At 42.3% G+C, this 18,026-nt stretch overlaps 2 protein-coding genes across 2 annotated transcripts in view; one reads left to right on the top strand and one right to left on the bottom strand.

Moving 5' to 3' along the window:
* Positions 1-6,555, bottom strand: part of vwde (von Willebrand factor D and EGF domains) — a 15,909-nt gene extending 9,354 nt beyond the window's left edge. Inside the window, exons 1-9 of the mRNA XM_052065857.1 lie at positions 6,299-6,555; positions 4,810-5,000; positions 4,292-4,523; positions 3,231-3,469; positions 3,057-3,146; positions 2,420-2,588; positions 877-1,091; positions 214-287; positions 1-26 (exon numbers count right to left, since the gene is read on the bottom strand). The exon at positions 1-26 is cut by the window's left edge and continues 251 nt beyond it. Of these exons, the coding sequence (XP_051921817.1) occupies positions 1-26; positions 214-287; positions 877-1,091; positions 2,420-2,588; positions 3,057-3,146; positions 3,231-3,469; positions 4,292-4,523; positions 4,810-5,000; positions 6,299-6,452 (1,390 nt within the window). The 5' untranslated portion in view covers positions 6,453-6,555. The remainder of the gene's footprint in view (positions 27-213; positions 288-876; positions 1,092-2,419; positions 2,589-3,056; positions 3,147-3,230; positions 3,470-4,291; positions 4,524-4,809; positions 5,001-6,298) is intronic.
* A 4,309-nt stretch (positions 6,556-10,864) lies between these two features.
* Positions 10,865-14,912, top strand: arl4aa (ADP-ribosylation factor-like 4aa). The gene is made up of 2 exons (XM_052065899.1): positions 10,865-11,551; positions 12,664-14,912. Exon 2 carries the CDS (start codon positions 12,758-12,760, stop codon positions 13,358-13,360), a length of 603 nt encoding a protein of 200 aa, XP_051921859.1. The 5' UTR covers positions 10,865-11,551; positions 12,664-12,757; the 3' UTR covers positions 13,361-14,912.
* Positions 14,913-18,026: the final 3,114 nt, after the last annotated feature.

The raw sequence follows: 18,026 nt of genomic DNA on the forward strand, positions 1-18,026 counted from the left end.
TGCCCACCTGGTAATTGTCGTAGCGCCTGTGAGGGGGAAGACACAACTCTATTAGCACTCTAGAATATTATTCTTTACAAGAACATTTTACTGACAGTAATGGGGTCAATACAATGTAAAGAAGTGAAACTGATTCAGCGATTATTTCCAATGAGGAAACATTTTATATTTCATGGATTGCGAATGTCATGGATGGAAAAATAAGTGAAGTACCTGCCATCAAATGTGACGACATGAGGGTCGGTGAAGGAGTAACAGTACGCTGAAGGTATATCCTGCACTTTGATCTACAAAAGAAAGAATCATCCATCATTTAAATTTCTGATATAGAACCTAATCGCTTGAATCTTACCACCTTATTTTCCGAACACATTTTAAGTCCCTGAAACTTGAAAATAAACGTCTTTTGAATTTAACACATCGCAAATTTCAATTACCGGTATTAAAAAAAAAGCCCTATTATATAAAATGGAGCTTCAAAACTGTTAAAAATCAAGCCCTCATCTCCACTCTCCCATGCTGTGTGAGTGAAACCCCACCCACTGAAAAATAGATGCCACTTGATCAACTTGTTTCTTATGCTTCGACATCCTTACCTGTTTGAGCTGTGAAAAATCTACCTGCTTAAAAAAATTCCCACCGGAACTCATTGCGGGGATTCCAGTCGAACTAAATGCTGCCTGGAATGTTGTGGCACAATATGATACACATGCAAAGCCACTCTATATTCGAACCAACCCATCTAGGGTTATAACCATCAAAAAACAATGGTGTAAAATTATGAGATATAGCAGGGGTGCGATTGATAAACGTTGGTTACAAGAGCACATACAGCGAGTGTTGACTTTACTGTCAACTTGTCCTGATTTCATTTACCTGAACAGGCTCTGGCGCATAACCGTTCCACACAAAGTTGCTCGTGACGAGGGGCCGGACAGAGATGTTAGTGGTCCGATCACCATCTCTGACAAAGTCGGTGACCGCGGTGTAGTAGACCACAGCACGGCCACACACGCCATCCTGGCACGGAGTCCCGGTTAAGTCCACTGAGCACGAGGACAGGGACACATCGGTGCCCAGTACCGTCTCATCTATAACTCACGCACATTTTCATGTTACATTATAGATAAATGCTTGAGGGTTTGAAATTAAAACACAACTGGACTTACATGGATTATACTGGACATGTCAGGATGGAAATAGTTAATTCATGAAAATGAAGATAAATTACACAACATAATACAATAAATGAGAATTGAAAAAAATACAGTTCAAAAAATGGATAGGTGGAAGAAATGTATTTAAGGATTAAAGAAAGTGATTGGAACAGTGCACCTATCCATCCACCCATTTTCTGATGCGCTTATTCTCACAAGGGTCACGGGGCGTGCTGGAGCCTATCCAAGCTGTCTTTAATCGGTATGTGGGGGACATCCTGAACCGGTTGCCAGCCAATCGCAGGGCACACAGACGAACAACCATCTGCACTCACACTCACACCTTGGGACAATTTAGAGTGTTCCATTAACCTGCCATGCACGTTTTTGGAAAGTGGGAGGAAGCCGGAGTACCCGGAGAAAACCCACACAGACCGACACGCTAAACCAGGGGTGGGCAAACTTTTTGGCTCGGTGACCGCATTGACTTTTAAAATTTGACAGAAGGGCCAGGTCACCACGAGCTACGGTGCATTAAAAAAAACTGCATTTGTTGACAGTCCATATCAACAGAACAAAAGCATGAAAGTACTGTATTAATATACTTTTTTAAAATGACAACAGTGTTGTTGATGACCTATTGTAGCCTGTGCATTGCTGCAGATGGTTTGTGATCAGACCAGTAGAAGTAGAGCGATACAGAGGTACTAGGTGGTTGAAAAGATCCCCCCCACCCCCTCCGTGTTCTGCAACTTCAAGTCAAGTGGCGACCTGGCGGTGAAATGTCTGTCATTACAAGTCCAATTGAAATGAATGCAATCATTCACATCGAACCTTAATTGTGGACCAACCTTCGGCGGGCCGGATTCGGCCCGCGAGCCGTAGCTTGCCCACCTCTGCGCTAACCAGTCCGCCACCGGGCCGCCCCTGTGATTTTCCTCAGAATGTTATTTATGATGTGCAAATAATGTAAAGAAAACCAAACAACTAATCAATTATATGAACCAATGAAACTAGGTGTAACGTAAAAGACATAAAATATAAAACATATAATTAGACATAAAAATTATTCTAATTTATAAAATTATTGAAAACATAAACATCTAATTAAATAAATATATACACTTGCATATCATTAGTAAGCAGGAGATGCTCGTCAAAGTTGATGCATCTTATCTCAAGAGAATAAGCTGTGTGTGTCATGTGTAAAACTTAAATAAATGGTACTCGTCTTGCAGGTTCTGAAGTGTTTGTATGGTCACCATGACTGTTTGTGCCGAGCATCAAGGAGATAGAGCAACGTCTTGACTGAGAAGAGGAGGATGACGATGACGATGGCGACTCTTGCAGACACGGGACGGGAACGGTGCTCTCGATCATCAGCTCGTACAGCTTCCCGTCCTCAGACAGGACGCTCATCTCCGGTCTCAGCTGCACTTAGCGCAGAAAATAGTCTCAGCTCATATGCACTTACGGCTACAAAATAAATCATTTCAATATATAGAATAACAATAAAACTATAAATATAGTTGCTATTTTAAAACTAAGTCAGTATACCGTCCACAAATACAGAACAAGATCCAGTTTATAGCTTTCTAGACTATGTAAAACTTTGTTTTGTTGTGTTTTTTCTCATTGTTTTATACAAATTATTAGAAGCATTATTATTATTAGTTATTTTGTCAAATAATGCTAGCTAAAATGCATTAAATGAAAAAAAATTATCATGTTTAAATAAAAAATAAAAAATTACATCCATATTTTATATTTTAAAAGTGTCCTGAACATGATTAAAGATGCTAAATACTGCTAAATACCTTTGTCGGCTTAATCTGCCACCCCTAAAAAACTGCCAAAACCCAAAAGTAACGTTGACGAATGAAAGAGGCCGGAATGTACCCGAATCCCAGCAAAGAATTCTTGACTTTCCACTGAAACACCGTGGACATCCGGAGAGTCCAAAAAGAAGCTGTAGACGGAACAGTGAATCTGAGAGAAAGAGATTCATTCAGAAAATACTTGACACAACTGATTGACTTCTTTGATTTTTCTTTTGATAAAGTGAGGCTTAACCTTGTCTCCCAGACGGAGGTTGAAGCCATCCAGCTCGATGAGGGCCCACGTCTGGATGGTCGTCTCCCGCTTGAGCTCCTCCCGCTTGCCCTGAGGTGAAGCTCGGGACCAGGCCACCACGTGGCCCAGCGAGCTGCTGGAATTGTTGGAGTTGCTGGAGAAGCTGCACTTCAGATGCACGCCACCTGAGTTCCACTCAGGAGTGATCAGGAGCTTGGACGGAGCGGCAGGCAGCATGACTGATTGACAGAAATGAAGAAGAAAGAACGACCATGGACACAAACACCTGCCCATTGTTCTCTATGGCAGTAAACTATTAACTAACTAACTAAGTAACCAACAACCAAGTCGGGAACTAACAACCAATTCGTAAAGTAACCAACAATCCAAATAGTATCCGAACAATTAACCATCCAGATAAGAAACTAAGTTTCAAACAACTATTTAACTAATTAACCAAACACCCATTCACTTAAATAACTAAGCAACCTTATATCTTCCCAATCATCCAACCTTCCAAACAAATCAAACATTTTTCACCATCCATCCATCCATTTTCCGATCCGCTTTCTTCTCACAAGAGTCGCGGGGGGTGCTGGAGCCTATCCCAGCCGTCATCGGGCAGCAGGATGGGGACACCCTGAACCGGTTGCCATCCAGTCGCAGGGCACACAAAGACGAACAACCATCCACGCTCACACTTCCACCGAGGGACAATTTCGAGTGTTCAATCAGCCATGCATGTTTTTGTAATGTGGGGGGAAACCGGTGTACCCGGAAAAAAAACACGTAGGCACAGGGAGAACATGCAAACTCCACACGGGAGAAAGAACTTTTTCATCCAATCAACAAACTAACCAAATGGCCAAGTAATTAAGCCACCAAGTAATTAACCCACCCAAATAAATATCCAACAGCTTCCTACCCTTTTCTTGTAAAAATTACGATGTCTCGTCATATTGAATTGAAGAGGTGTGTTACTCCGCCTCCTACATTTGGAAATTGCCTGCATTTCGTTTATGTACATACTTTGTGTGGCCATATTTACAGATGTAGAGTACCTTGTGCACAGTAACCCATGCATCCCTGAGTGGGCTGCAGCAAGTAAACGTAGAATTCTCCACAGTTGCGTACGGACACCGGGATGCGGAAGAGGCAGCATTGCTTGCTGCTGCTGGGGAACAACTGCCAGGTGACGCAGGCGGTCAAATGTCGAAGTTCCAGAGGACCCGGGAGCGACTCGCCTTCTCCCAGGGAGAGCCACACCGGAGCCTGGGTCCCACAGTGGTTCACCTATCACAAGCAGCAACGCTTCATTCAAGTGCACTCCACTCCCCAAATGTTTGTTTTTCTAAAGTCAGCCCCCAAAGCACTTATAGCGACATGAGACTTGATTGACATGTCTAGCATAAGTTGACCCAGAAAAAGTCTCAAGAAGCTTTGCCGGCCATTTTGTTTTGAAGAGGGCTGGACCAAGTAATCCTGACGTGAGCTGAGATGTGTACATGAGAAATGTATTTGCAGAGGGTAAATAAAGTCATTTTCGCAATTTGACATTTTGACGGATGAGAATTTATACCTCCACACACTGGGTGGGCATGCTGGCGGGCTTGTTGAAGATTTGGAACTGGTACCATCCTGGCACCAGGGAATGGTCGCACACAAAGTCCCGGAGCGATGACTGCAGCAGCCAGTTGGAGCTGAAGGTGGTGCTGCGGTACGGGTTCTGTAGGACCTCATGACCCCCCGGAGCACATTCAGGAGGAAGTGCTGGAAATTGAGACAATCAATACATGGAACAACCCTTCATTAGCGACACCTTCAGCCATTTAAATGGGATCACGTTTCAGCGTGAAAATCGTGACCTTCGCATCCTTCTTTAATATAACAAACATGAGAAGGAGCCTGAGGTGATAGCCTAACAGACAGGTGGAACAGACCTGATGGGGATACACCGCGAGTACAGTGTGCACCTGGCCGCATCACTCTTCATTCTGCCCCTGTCCTCACCTGACTGCACAATATCCTTGGATGATAGCTTTGGAGTGTTTTGCAGCAATGGGTGCACTTTATCCTTCAGCGTACATTCAATATACTGTAGGACAGTGATGAGCAACTTAAAATGATAAAGGCGGCTCCAATTTTTCTACTAGTGCTACTGGTGGGCCATAAAGGACCACACATTTCCGAATCAGATGTATGACAAAAATACAATTTCAAACATGGATAAAATATCAGCAAAATATATGCTTTTAATAAATATAAATGTTCATAATACATTCTCAATGCATGTATAAAAGATCCACTATCCTAACGCAACAACAAAGTGTTTGCAGCAAACGATAACCACTGCATGGGGCTCCGGTATAAAAATGACCATTCAAGGAAGGCACAAAACTAGTGAACAACAAAACCAACATTAAAGGCAAGATTTCATTTTGTGAGTTTTTCGAAAAAAAATAAACCCACTCAAAATGTTAATATTATCAAGGTACTATGTTTATCTCTGCATGTCCTTCCAAAAACGTTTAAAATTATTCGGCCTACTCACATTAAAGTATTGGGCAGTGTGACAATAGCGATAGCAAAATCTGCCATCTAGTTTTGAATGGTGATATTACGACTAGTTGAACCATGCATAGTTGTGATTTGGAAGGCCCATGTTCGCAAAATCACATTTTTTTTCAATGTGCTTTTAATTTGAGGGGAGCGGCTTCAAGAATGGAGTTGTCTCGATTCAACTTTGCGGATTCCTGTAATCACAGGAAACAGTCAAATAGACGAAGAAAAAAGATTTTTTGTCAAATATTATTTTGCTATTGTGGCAGTAAATTAAAAAATGACAAGGGACATTATGCTATTAGGCTAACAATTGTTACTTTAGTACATTACAGTGTCTGTATTGCTTTCATGTCCACTTACAGGTGTTGAATCATCAGAACTTTTATTTTATTGTTGATTTTCTACTACTTTAATGTCTCTCGGAAGTATTTCCTGTCTGTTGTTGACAAACATTACGAGATTGTCGAAAATAATCCCACATTTTAGAAAAAGTGTCCCGAACGTACCCGTTTGCGCTTGCACTAAATTGGGGAGCACGAACGCGACGACCGCCACAAGTTTGACAAACGTCCCAACTCCAACGCTCATCGTCCTCCTCACTCTGGTTCCGGTCGAGGTAAATCCTTCCGCGCTCTCCGCCCTCCTCGTCACCCCACACATTGTGTAGCGTTCTCGGTTAACGCCTGGAAGTAGAAGTGGGAGTTCGTCTTTGATGTCCCCGAACTACAGCCTGGAGGCAGGCTGGGCTCACTGCGTCAGGCTCCCCGAGCAGGGAACGCCAGGAGGGGCGGGAGCGGCCACAAAGACCCAGCACCGCCGATATTTTTAACCTCCAAAAAACATACGTTGGGACTTGGGGATACACAAAAGCCACTCCGCGTGTGTGTCAAAAGTACTTAAGTAGAAGTACAGGTATTGGAACGTGGAAATAACGTTGATAAAATGAGTACTGATTCAAATCTGACGAAAAATTACGGATTCTTAACGAAATGCAGTGAGAAAGTGAAAATGAATGTTGACGGTCAATTATCAGACGTGGTAAAAGTACTTAAGCTGTAATATCGTACAGGTATTACAGTGTGCTGGAGAAAAAAAAAGACCCGTTAAAATATTGATGGATTTGTACTTCAACAAATTGAACATGACCCTGAATTGTACATAAGTAGCAGTACAGCAGTAGAAGGGATACTTGCAGTCGGCTACATTAATAGGCTCAAAAAGGGAGGTATTGAATCAACATGTCCAAAATGAAAATACAGCAGAGTAGCAATCCTAAGTGTCAAAATTAGTTGTCCGCAGCACGTCTACCTCACAGTACAGAAGTGAGGGGTTCGATTCCGGCCCCGGCCTTCACGTGTGGAGTTTGCATGTTTTTCCTGTGCCCGTGTGGGTTTTCTTTGGGTATTCCGCCCCCCCCTCCCCCACACATCCCCAAAACACGCAAAACAAGTTAATGAAACAAATAAAAAACATTCCCTTAAAAAATATATCAAATAAGGCCCCTGAAAAATGAGCAAAAATGGAAAACACATTAAGTTCCCGAAAAACATTCCCATTAACACATCCCAGTGTACGATAGAAAGTCTTCCCAGAAGATTGGAAGTTGCTCAAGGACAACTCAAATTTTACTTTGCGATATGTCCCAATTCTTTTGACCATGTAGCATATTAAATCGGGCTAACCAAACAACTACTTGCCCTATTCGGGGTCTTGGCGGTCAAATACTTGGACCGTGTATGAGTCATGTATCAAATTTGGCGTTTTCCACAGTCCTACGCCAACACTTTCAATTGGAGCACATTTCATGTGATGAAAAGCAGGAACGCTCACACTGAATTATGAGACTTGTGCTCACCTGGCCAATGTCAAAAAAAGTCCAGGACAACGCCCCAGCACTCAGTTGAGGAGATAAATTGATCATCACTCATGTTCAAGCGGTGTAGCCGCAGCACACAACAGGCCCACTCACAGCTCGTGTAGTAATTAAGGCTTGCAATTAATCATTGGCATAATGGTCCAATTCAACTCCCTGAACCAATGAACTGATACGGACAGGAAGACAAACAAGACATTGAAAATATTTTTTTATTTGCAACCATTTATTTTCTTTCCCTTATCAGGGTTGGGGAGGCAGCCACTTAAAGGAGAAGCCCAGACTTGCCCCTCCCCAGCCACTTTGTTCAGTTCTTCCAGGGGTGCGAGTGGGGTGGGAGATAGGTCTGAAAAACCTCAGAGGGAGGCATCTGAATCAGATGCCCGAGCCGCCTCATCTGGCTCCTCTGAATCAGATGCCCGAGCCGCCTCATCTGGCTCCTCTCAATGCAGAGGACCAAGCGATTATACTATGAGCCCCTCCCAATAGACATAGCTTCTCACCCTATCTCCAATGGCCCTTTCCCATCACTCCTGTGCTAGTGCTAGTTCCGGGCCAGTGCCCAGGTTAGCACCAGTTCTTTTTTTTCCACCACTGAAATTGGCTCTAGCTCTAGCTCTGGTGCTTGTAACTGGTGCTTCAGCTGGCCCCACTTATTTGTTGGGCTAGACTCTGACACCAACTACGTTGTGGGGGGGGGGGGGGTTATCATCACGGTCGCAGCTGTAGAGCCGAGGTGGCCAACTCACGGCTCGCGTGCCGCATGCGGCTCTTTGGCTGGTTCATGCGGCTCCCCGGCTTTCACATGACAAGCTTCGAAAACGTCTCGGCGGTGGCGCTGCCATTCAAACCACGGCGCTCAGTACAAGAACGTACGATGTCAGCCTATCATCAATCATGGGCTCTCTGCCAGTGGAAAACCAAACGGAACACACTCAACACCTCAGCTGTGCCTAGAAATTCTTGGTTGGGGTAACAAAGGTAATTTCTCTGCCGTGGTCAGAAAAAAGAGCAGCATCTCTTTGCAACATTCTTTTCCAGTCAGGACAATTGCTGCAGGGGTTGAGCAAGGCCAGCACTGGGAAGATGTGAGAAAGCGGCTTACTCAATGTCTATTCCAGGCGCCCGCTGTGCTGACGGTCCGAGGAGATTTACGAGTGAGCGGAGGGAGTTATATTCCTCACATGGCCGACAAGACAGCCAGGCTCTTTCGATTTGCTGCACTGGGACTTTGCTGTCAATGTTTATTCAGCGCTTGCTTGTTTTACTGACTTATACTCTGACTTTACATTTCAACATTTGCTTTTTGGCCAACAAAATGGACTGATGAGAAACATTTCACTTAAAACTCCTCTCTGTTGATGGAGTTGTCTGGTTGAGACACAGAGATGCAGATCTCCGTCTGCAGGGGTATGCAAAGGTTGTGGCAAGGGCGCATGCAGCAGAGGGGCCATCTGTCTTGAACAAATGGCCATACAATATAGATCCTTATATAGAGAGAGCGAATACATATAGTATAATCTTATGACCGCATCCGGCCCATCCACTTCCTATTTATTTTTAAGGGGAATCATCAGCATGGGCTTGCCTGAGGCAGCAAACGCGCTTCGCACGCCGCTGACGCTAAGACCAACTTGACCTCATCCGGGTCAGACCCAAACTTCTTCACTAAAAATCGATGCAAATTTCCACAACAATTTACATGAATTTCCACAGAAATGGAAAAAAATCCCCCCTCCAAAAAACCAAAAAAAAATCCCAAGAAAATTGGATGAAAATTCACTTAATACATGGCATAAATTGAAAAATCAAATAGCAATAAACATTTCCACAAACTCCACAAATTCCTAAAATAAATTGACGAAGATCCAAGAAAATAAGTGACGTTTTCAAAAAAGGACAAAGAAAGAAAAAAAAATCCCCACTTTGCTCCTCCTACATGTCAAAAACATAAATGTTACTTTTAAAATTGCTGCCTTAACTGTCACACTTGTAATTTTAATATGTGCTGCCATCTAACGGAATTATTGAGATATTACATAATGGACCCACCGTCTTCAGAGGATGCTACGCATCCCGTGGAGCAGTTTATTGTCAATTAAACTGTACTTACTGTAATAGACATTATGTTAATTTGGCACACTCATCTATGGACTTATTTATTATAATTTTTTGATGTTGTCAAGTACAATAATTATTTGTGGTGAATGGAATTACAATATCTCATCACTGCTGTCCCTGAGAAACATTCTAGACTATTGTTCTGTAAAACACTTTGTTATAGCGACAGCTGTTGTGAAAGCGCTATAGAAATAAAGATTGTTGAGGTGAAAAAAATGTGTTCCTTTCAAAAACAATGATTATACAAAACAATTGAACAGGATATGTTGGATTTTTTTATTTTTTTCCTCAAAAACACAATTTTTAATACTTATACAATTCTGATTGTTTCTCAAAGAAAATTCTGCTTTTTCCACATCGTACTTTTACTCCTACCAAGGCTCTAACACAGTTTTCTATATAAGCACGGTGCTGCACAATGTAGAATGTCTGCGGCATAGCAATTGCTGACTTCAAGTGATATGTTTAAAATTTAAACATATCACTTATTTAAACTTTAAATATTATCTAAGTGCTATGATGAAGGCAGCAAGCCGGTGGGTCAAACTTGACGACAGCTGCTTATTTGACATCACCCACACCTAAAAAATAGATGTAATGATGTAAGCATGTATAGAATATTTGCATGATATCAATGCGCCATCTGTGAGCACGTGCACAACTAGTGACACACTCAATATCAGATCAAACAAAGACCTGGTCCTGCATTGCGCCATGTGACCTTAAGGCTGCCAAGTGTTTCTCCTGTTTTAATTCCCCCAAATTAATTTCTTCATCTATTTATGCTATATATTTAATGCAATATTTTAAATCTGTCACTGAAATAAATGTACTTAAATCGTGAGAAAAACAAAATAAACTACAGTTTACCACATACAGTTGCAGTACTTATAATGGCCATTACTTGGATGGGAGGCGCTGTCAAGTACTGTAATGTGCTGCACTCAATTCCTGCCTCTTGTCCAATCACTTTAAACGCAAACACGCTGAAGGGAGGGGACAGAAAGGAGGGCGGACGCATGCGCTGACTCACGCACACACACACAGACACACACACGCGAAGTTGCTAACCTAGCAAGCTAAGCTAACTGTTGCCATGTTCGTAACGTAACCACGAAACACGCATTCAGTCGTATATAGTCCTTTGCGCGTATACAGTATTAATTTGGCACGCTTCAGTTGGACGGTTGGGGTATGAACGGTTGCAACAGGAAAGGCGGGCAGAAACGAAAACACTTATTTTATTCCATCAACGATAAGTTACAATTTGTGGAATGTGGCAATGGGTTCCAACACTCATGAGCATAATATACACATACCCACTACATGAAACATCAAAGATATGCTGGGGAAGTTAGCTTTTGAGCTGTTATCCTTTAAATCGTTTAATCGCTAAACAACAACAGCTGGCGGTATCAAGTTGTGATGAAATAGATTTAAATATTGATAAGACAAGTTGACAACAGGTGATCCTCGTTCCCGGGCGTATTGCTGACTGACAGCTTCGGCGAGCCATTCGGCGGTCAGACATGAGCGTGAGTAAACCAATCGCGTGCGGCGGCGGAGTCGATATGGGCGTTTACTCCAGTTGCAGAGCCCAGGCCAGGCGTAGTCAGTTTGGTCTACGAAGAGCTTCCAACACTTCATAGTCGGTCTGTTACCTTCGCTCTCACAGCCGAGGTGAAAATTCGACATTTTCCATCTGTTCACGGCGGAGGACGGCTTTTGAACGCTGAAACAGCGGCGGATATTTGCGCTCAGACAGGTAGGTTTCAACCGATGTGTTGCTTTTTCCACCCTCCCTTGCGTGCAGTCGCCCCCTGTAATTAAAACAGGTTTACGTGGTCGGTTAAGCTCCACTGTAGGTATGTATGCACCACACTCCACACTAAGCATTGATGTAGCTTAAAAACGCAATTAACATTATTTTTGGGGTATTGTTTATATCTGGGATTTATTGAAAACAAGGTTAGAGCCCCTGGCGATATTTTTTGTCTTTTCAGATGCATTTGTTCTTTGTAAGTGCTTCTTTGCGCATATGTGTGTCATGGTAGTTTGGATCATGTTTGCACACTGTTATAAAGCAGCGTTGCATAATTCTTCCTTTGTTTTCTTTTCACTGACGTATTTACTTTACATAGTGCTCCACCAAGTCTTTATTCTGTCGTAGGTGGTGACTCATTATTACAACAGTTCTTTTTTCTTAGATGGTACATATATGGCTTTACCTAAATGGTTTAATGTGTCTGCGTGTGTGTGTGTGTGTGTGTGTATATATATATATATATATATATATATATACACACACACACACACATATATTAAATGTGTATATATGTGTGTGTGCGTGTTACATATTACCCCATAAAAGAATACCCAAATGTTTTCTTGTTTTAAACAAATTATCAGCAAGTAACCTGAAGCTTTAGTAATATAATAGTAATGCAAACTGAAGTTAATTTATCAGAATCAGCTGCATATCAGTGTTGGTTTATCAGGAAGGCTCACAATTGTTCCCTACAGTGAAGTCAAACTGGTTTGTCTTAAACTGTACAGCACAGCTGGGAACAAATCCAACCTTGGGATTTCCGTGTCATTTGGCAAAAGTGTTTCAAAGAAAGTTTAGTTTTGATAAACACTTTCCTGGTGTCTTAATAACATGTGTTACATGTGTATGCAAAATGCCGACCCCAATACATTTTGGAACTAGGCAAATAACGAAAGATGAACTTTGATTGAAAGGAGTCCCTTTTCAAAAAAATCCTACAATTGATTATAATTAGTTCTTTAACGTCATTGTTCTGATACAGCACAAGTAGATCAGTGTTACATGAAATAAATAAATAAATAAATAAATGCCCTTCAATGTGCTTTCAGGTTCTTGCAGCAGCCAGTTTGGATTATAAAATTACATTGAGGATTAGTGGGTGAAAATTGGCTCCAATCTCGCGGCCTTTCCCCATGAGGAAAGATGGGGAATGGCTTCTCGGAACAACCTAGTTTCCTGGCGAGCATCCCATTCTTCCAATCCTTCCACATCGCCATCCTTGGGCTGGACTCTGCCGGGAAGACCACCGTGCTGTACAGGCTGCAGTTCAACGAGTTTGTCAACACGGTCCCCACCAAGGGTTTCAACGCAGAGCGGGTGCGGGTATCCCTGGGCGGCCACCGCTCCGTAACCTTCCAGTTTTGGGACGTGGGCGGCCAGGAAAAACTGCGGCCGCTGTGGAAGTCGTATACGAGATGCACGGACGGCATCATTTTTGTGGTGGACTCGGTAGATGCCGAGCGCATGGAGGAAGCCAAGACCGAGCTCCACAAGATCGCCAAGACTTCTGAGAACCAGGGGGTGCCGCTATTGGTGGTGGCCAACAAGCAGGACTTGAGGCACTCCCTGGGCCTGCTGGAGATTGAGAAGCTCCTGGCACTCAAGGAACTGAGCCCGGCGACCCCGTGGCACCTGCAGCCCGCCTGCGCCATCATTGGAGACGGACTCAGGGAGGGCCTGGATCGACTATATGACCTGATCCTGAAGCACAGAAAGGCGATCCGGCAGCAGAAGAAGAAGCGATAAAGACTGCAAGTTACTGGTGAAGGAATGTCTGGGGTTAAATCCAGCGTCTACATTGGGGTCTCAATTCTCAGAGTTTAAAGGTTTGTCAGGCTGTGTTCACACTTGTCATGCTTTCAAATGAACTCTGATCCGATGGCGTTCCCAGTGCGGTTCGTTAGGTCCATCTAAAGCACACTTTGCAATTAGATTCAGACCAGTTCATCAGGTTTGGTCAAGTGTGAACTTTTATCATCTGAACTGAAACCACTTTGGTCCCAGATCTCCATCTGCTTGCAATTGGACTCAGATGCAGTTTAGGTTCACTTGAGCTCAAGTGTGAATGCTACACAGATGAAAGAGGACCAGGTCTGCTTGAAGGATTGGTCTCGGTCTTCAACTCTGGTGCAATTCGGTTCACATCAGCTCAAGTGGTGAATGTGATGCAGAGCCAAGAAGGTGGACTGAGACCGCTTGAAGACTTTGTCTCAGCCCACTTGCAAGCGAATGGTGTCGGTTTGATTCAAGTATGACTGCTAAATTTCATCCAGTTATGAAAATGCGACAAGGCGGATCAAAAATCGTGTATCGCATCGTGTATCTTTTTGGTCCAGACAGGAGTACTGTTCCACTTTGTTCGGTTCAAATCAACTTCAGTGCGAGCGGTCTAGTGAAGTCGTTTGTTTGGTCAAACTATAGCTGACTGTGTCCACTGAAAGAGGTTGTTGTCTCCGTCCCCACTATTAGTGAACTTTGGTAAGTCGAGGTTCATTGAAGCTACTCGGATCAAAGAACCAAATGTACCATTTATTGTTAGTCTGGACCACTCTTCCGTTTGCTTCAGTTAAAAGAAACTCTGGTGTTATTGCCCTACTCATTTGCTTGTTGAAACGCTATTAGCCGTTCCCTAAGTGTAAGCGCTCCATGTTTGTTTGGTGAAAACAAACCGGTCAGATAGCTCTGCTAGTGCATTTTGTTTTCATCCGATATATGCCGTCGTCCGTTCAAATGACGGCAAAAAAAGTAAATGTTGGAAGCGTCAAGTGTGAACACAGCCTTTGGTGATGTGACCATGCTGTGGATCAGGAAGTGACGTTTAAAGGAACCGAGTATGACGATGAGAAAGTTCTCGACAAGTATTGATTTCAAGATGTGATCTTACACTCAGAAGGTTTGGGGTCTGGAATGGTGGTGCAAAGTGTTATTTGAATGGCCAATGGTTTCTCTATTCTTACCAAAAACATTTTAAAGGAAAAAAAAACTAGATGGGTTAGAACTTTAATGAAATTTTCACTTTTTTTATGCTAGCTCATCACTTTTTTTTTTAACTACTTCATAGACTCTATATGTGAAAGCAAAGTGTTAATTGTGCATTTTCAATTGGTGTGGTTGCTCTGTTCTATCTCCCACCGAAAGCACTTTAGATGATCACCTCTTAGGGAGTTTACAGTTTGTTATCCGGACTTTTTTTAAGATTAATTATTTGACACATTTTAACAGATGCTGATTTGAGCCGGTTGCCGCGTTGTTTTTTTTCCTTTGATAAATAAAAACATATTGAGTGCACTGGTTAAAATGTTGTCCAGCCTATTATTATGACCACGTTTGCCACTTTCAGTCTGCTTTTGATTTTATTTCTATTGTAAAGGGTTGTTTTTTCGTCACCATTTCACTTGAATTCAATGCTGCAACTCGAGTTGTTTATTTAAAAAAAAGAAAAATGGGGGCAGAGCTCAAAAGATGGCTCTTTGGTGATTAGTTGATAATTCATACTCCCAACACGCGGACAACTTTGCCAAACAAGTTTGCCAAACAGAAGCTAAATATTGGTTAGCTTCTGATCAGCGTATCATACTTCATACATGTTCTTAGCAAATGCTGATTTGAGTTTCCAACAACACCGCAGTTCTCCTTAGCGTTTGGTTTTGACTAGATTATGCCTCAGTGTCGTGTTTTAACTCGGCAATAATTCTGAGGGGCTGATAAAGATTTTCTCGATTGTTGAAATTCACACTTGATGGGTGGGCAGACACTCCAAAATATTTGTATATATTCTACTGAAAACCCAAATTAATTTGCCTTTGTGATCTTTTTTTTTTCCATAAAGTTGATTTGTATACAGACAAAAGGCCAAAAAGCTTTTGAAAAGAACATTGCGTTCCAAATACCTGCATTTGCCTGAACTTGTTACGCTGAATTTATGACTAACCATCTGTAACATGTGTTTAGAGTGCGGTGCTTCCAGTTAAGAACCAACAAATGGCGTGGTGTCAAACGAATACCTTGACGCGCTCTGCATTTGAAAGGTGACATTTAAAAACAATGACAGGAGGGGAGTTCAGTTCTTCTTCCCAGTGCTCGCAGTTGCATGTCTCATCATTACATAAAGTGGTGGGGAGTAGCAAAGTGTGTGTGTGTGTGTGTGTATATATAAAAATATCTAGGATGTATCCTTATTTTACTTTTATTTTTCCTGTTGATGTTGGACTTATATCCGAGATTTGAAAACATTTCCATTCCTTCAATTCAATGGATGAAACTGATTTGACTCCAGGATGTTGAATTAAATTTGAATTACAGGAAGAAGAATTGAATTCGGTGCAATTCAGAAAAAACTCAGTCTTATCACATATGAGTGACAGTTATACATGTTTAATGATCTGTTTTAGCTGAGTAGGCCTTTGTGAACCAAAAAAAAAGTCCTACGACTGATTAACCGATGTTTTTCAGAATGTACTTCTACACATACCAGAGTTTCTTTTTTTTAATTAACTTTTTTTTTAATACAAGTATCTGTACGTCTCCTAAAATATTTCCCCACATTGGAATACATGACAGCTGCAGCCACAAGTTTCAGTGTTGCGGCATGAGCAAAAAGCACCGGAGTGTTGTTCGGCGCTTCCAGCCTTGCAGAGGATTAACAATTACCTACTTCCTCCAAGGTTCGGTAATGCGGTCGAGGCAGCCCGAAGCTAGTGGGACAGGCTAGGGCAGGAATGGTGAGCCAGGAGGATCTTCAGAGTGTTTGGGAAGTGCTACTTGAGCTGACTTTACAAACACCGTTAACACATTGCAGTCCCAGTAGCGGCTGGTCTGAAAAAAAAAATCTGCTCCACTTTAATGCTGTGACCATGACACTGTCCCTTGCAAACGCAAGATGACCCGGAATGTGATTGGAATTTTAAAATAGTTAGTGTCGAGTCTCGCTAAACTTCATCAGTGGGAGATTAAATTTTGATATGCTCTGATGTAGGTCAAAATGTGAAATCATTTTGCTTTATTTGTTAGCATTAAGCTAACTGGACTTTCCTAAGCCAAAGCTATGTGGTTATTTTAAGTGTGTGTCTTTTTCCTTTTGTTTATGTTTAATTGAGCAAGATAGTTCAACTATCAGTAGCAATTGTTACGGTAGAAGTCACCTTTGAATCTTTAGCCGCCAACGCCGCCTCCATATCGACTATGATGTTTCACCTGACCAATCACAGCGAGCAGAATCAAATCAGGAGATTTCCCGGCTCGTGTACCGGAATGTCGCCGCGTTTGCCGATGAATGCTGTCTTTGTGAAGCGCAGGTGGCTCGTTCCCGCTTGCTTACTGGAAAAAGAATGGCATGGAGCAAAAAGGGTCAGCTCACTCTTTTTTCCGGTTTCCTGCTTCAAGTCGTCGCTCATGTTTCCTCTTCGTGCACGGGATGAGCTCCATCCACATGAATTTGTGTTCCTGTCCACAGGCTGCCCATTAAAAGAAAAAAAAAGCGCCCCCCCCCAAAAAAAAGCCGCTCATCCGTGCAGGAATTTCCATTATTGCTTTTTACACAAGGCCACACTCTGCCCAGCAGCGATATTTAGCTTTAGAGTCCAGCTAAAATCACAAGTTACAAGCAAATAACTCCTCAACTGCATAGAATAGCGGGTACTTATTTGAAGTAGGACTGCCTTCTATCAAATAAAGTACTTTGTTTTATTCGGAACAATAAACACAAAAATGCAAGTTCTGTTTTTATTATTATTGTATTTCCTCAGGTTTGTTTACTGTATTTATTCACCGGCATATAATTAATTCCGAGTAAGGCATTAATTTGAGCTGAGGCCTATATTTGTGTAAATGCTTGTTTTATTTGTGAATTACTTTGTTAATTTTGAATATATTTTACTCCACATTGGCAGCTCCACGCTTCCGTACATTTATAAAATAATACATTTCATGTTTTACCCTGAGTAAGTTGTTACTTTAAAATGTGATATGTTTCCGGTTCAGGTTACTGCTGGCGTGCTTTTTGTCACTTAGAAATCAGATCTACTAGCTACGTGATTGATGATTTAAAAACACTGCACGCATACGTAGTCTACACCGGGCTCCACCAGTGATCTGAACCGGGAGTAATTGCTTTGTTTTTTTATGCTCAATGCAGAAGCCAAATTTATCACCTTAAAATGTTGCGTGTAACTGTGGGATCTGCCATCTTCCCAGCACTCTAATTTGCATTTCATCATGTCATCTTCACACACAATTCACTTGCATTGTATGAATTCCTTTGTATCACCCCCCCCCCCCCCCCCCACACACACACACACTAGTGTATATAGGCTGCCCATCCTAAATCTCCGCTATTTTTTTATTTTGGAGGGGCCTTTCACATGAAAGGAATTCCGCCACTCTGCAGCGGGCCGCCACCATAATCCCTCACGGC

This window comes from Hippocampus zosterae, chromosome 5 (assembly GCF_025434085.1).
Source record: "Hippocampus zosterae strain Florida chromosome 5, ASM2543408v3, whole genome shotgun sequence".
Taxonomy (NCBI): Eukaryota; Metazoa; Chordata; class Actinopteri; order Syngnathiformes; family Syngnathidae; genus Hippocampus; species Hippocampus zosterae.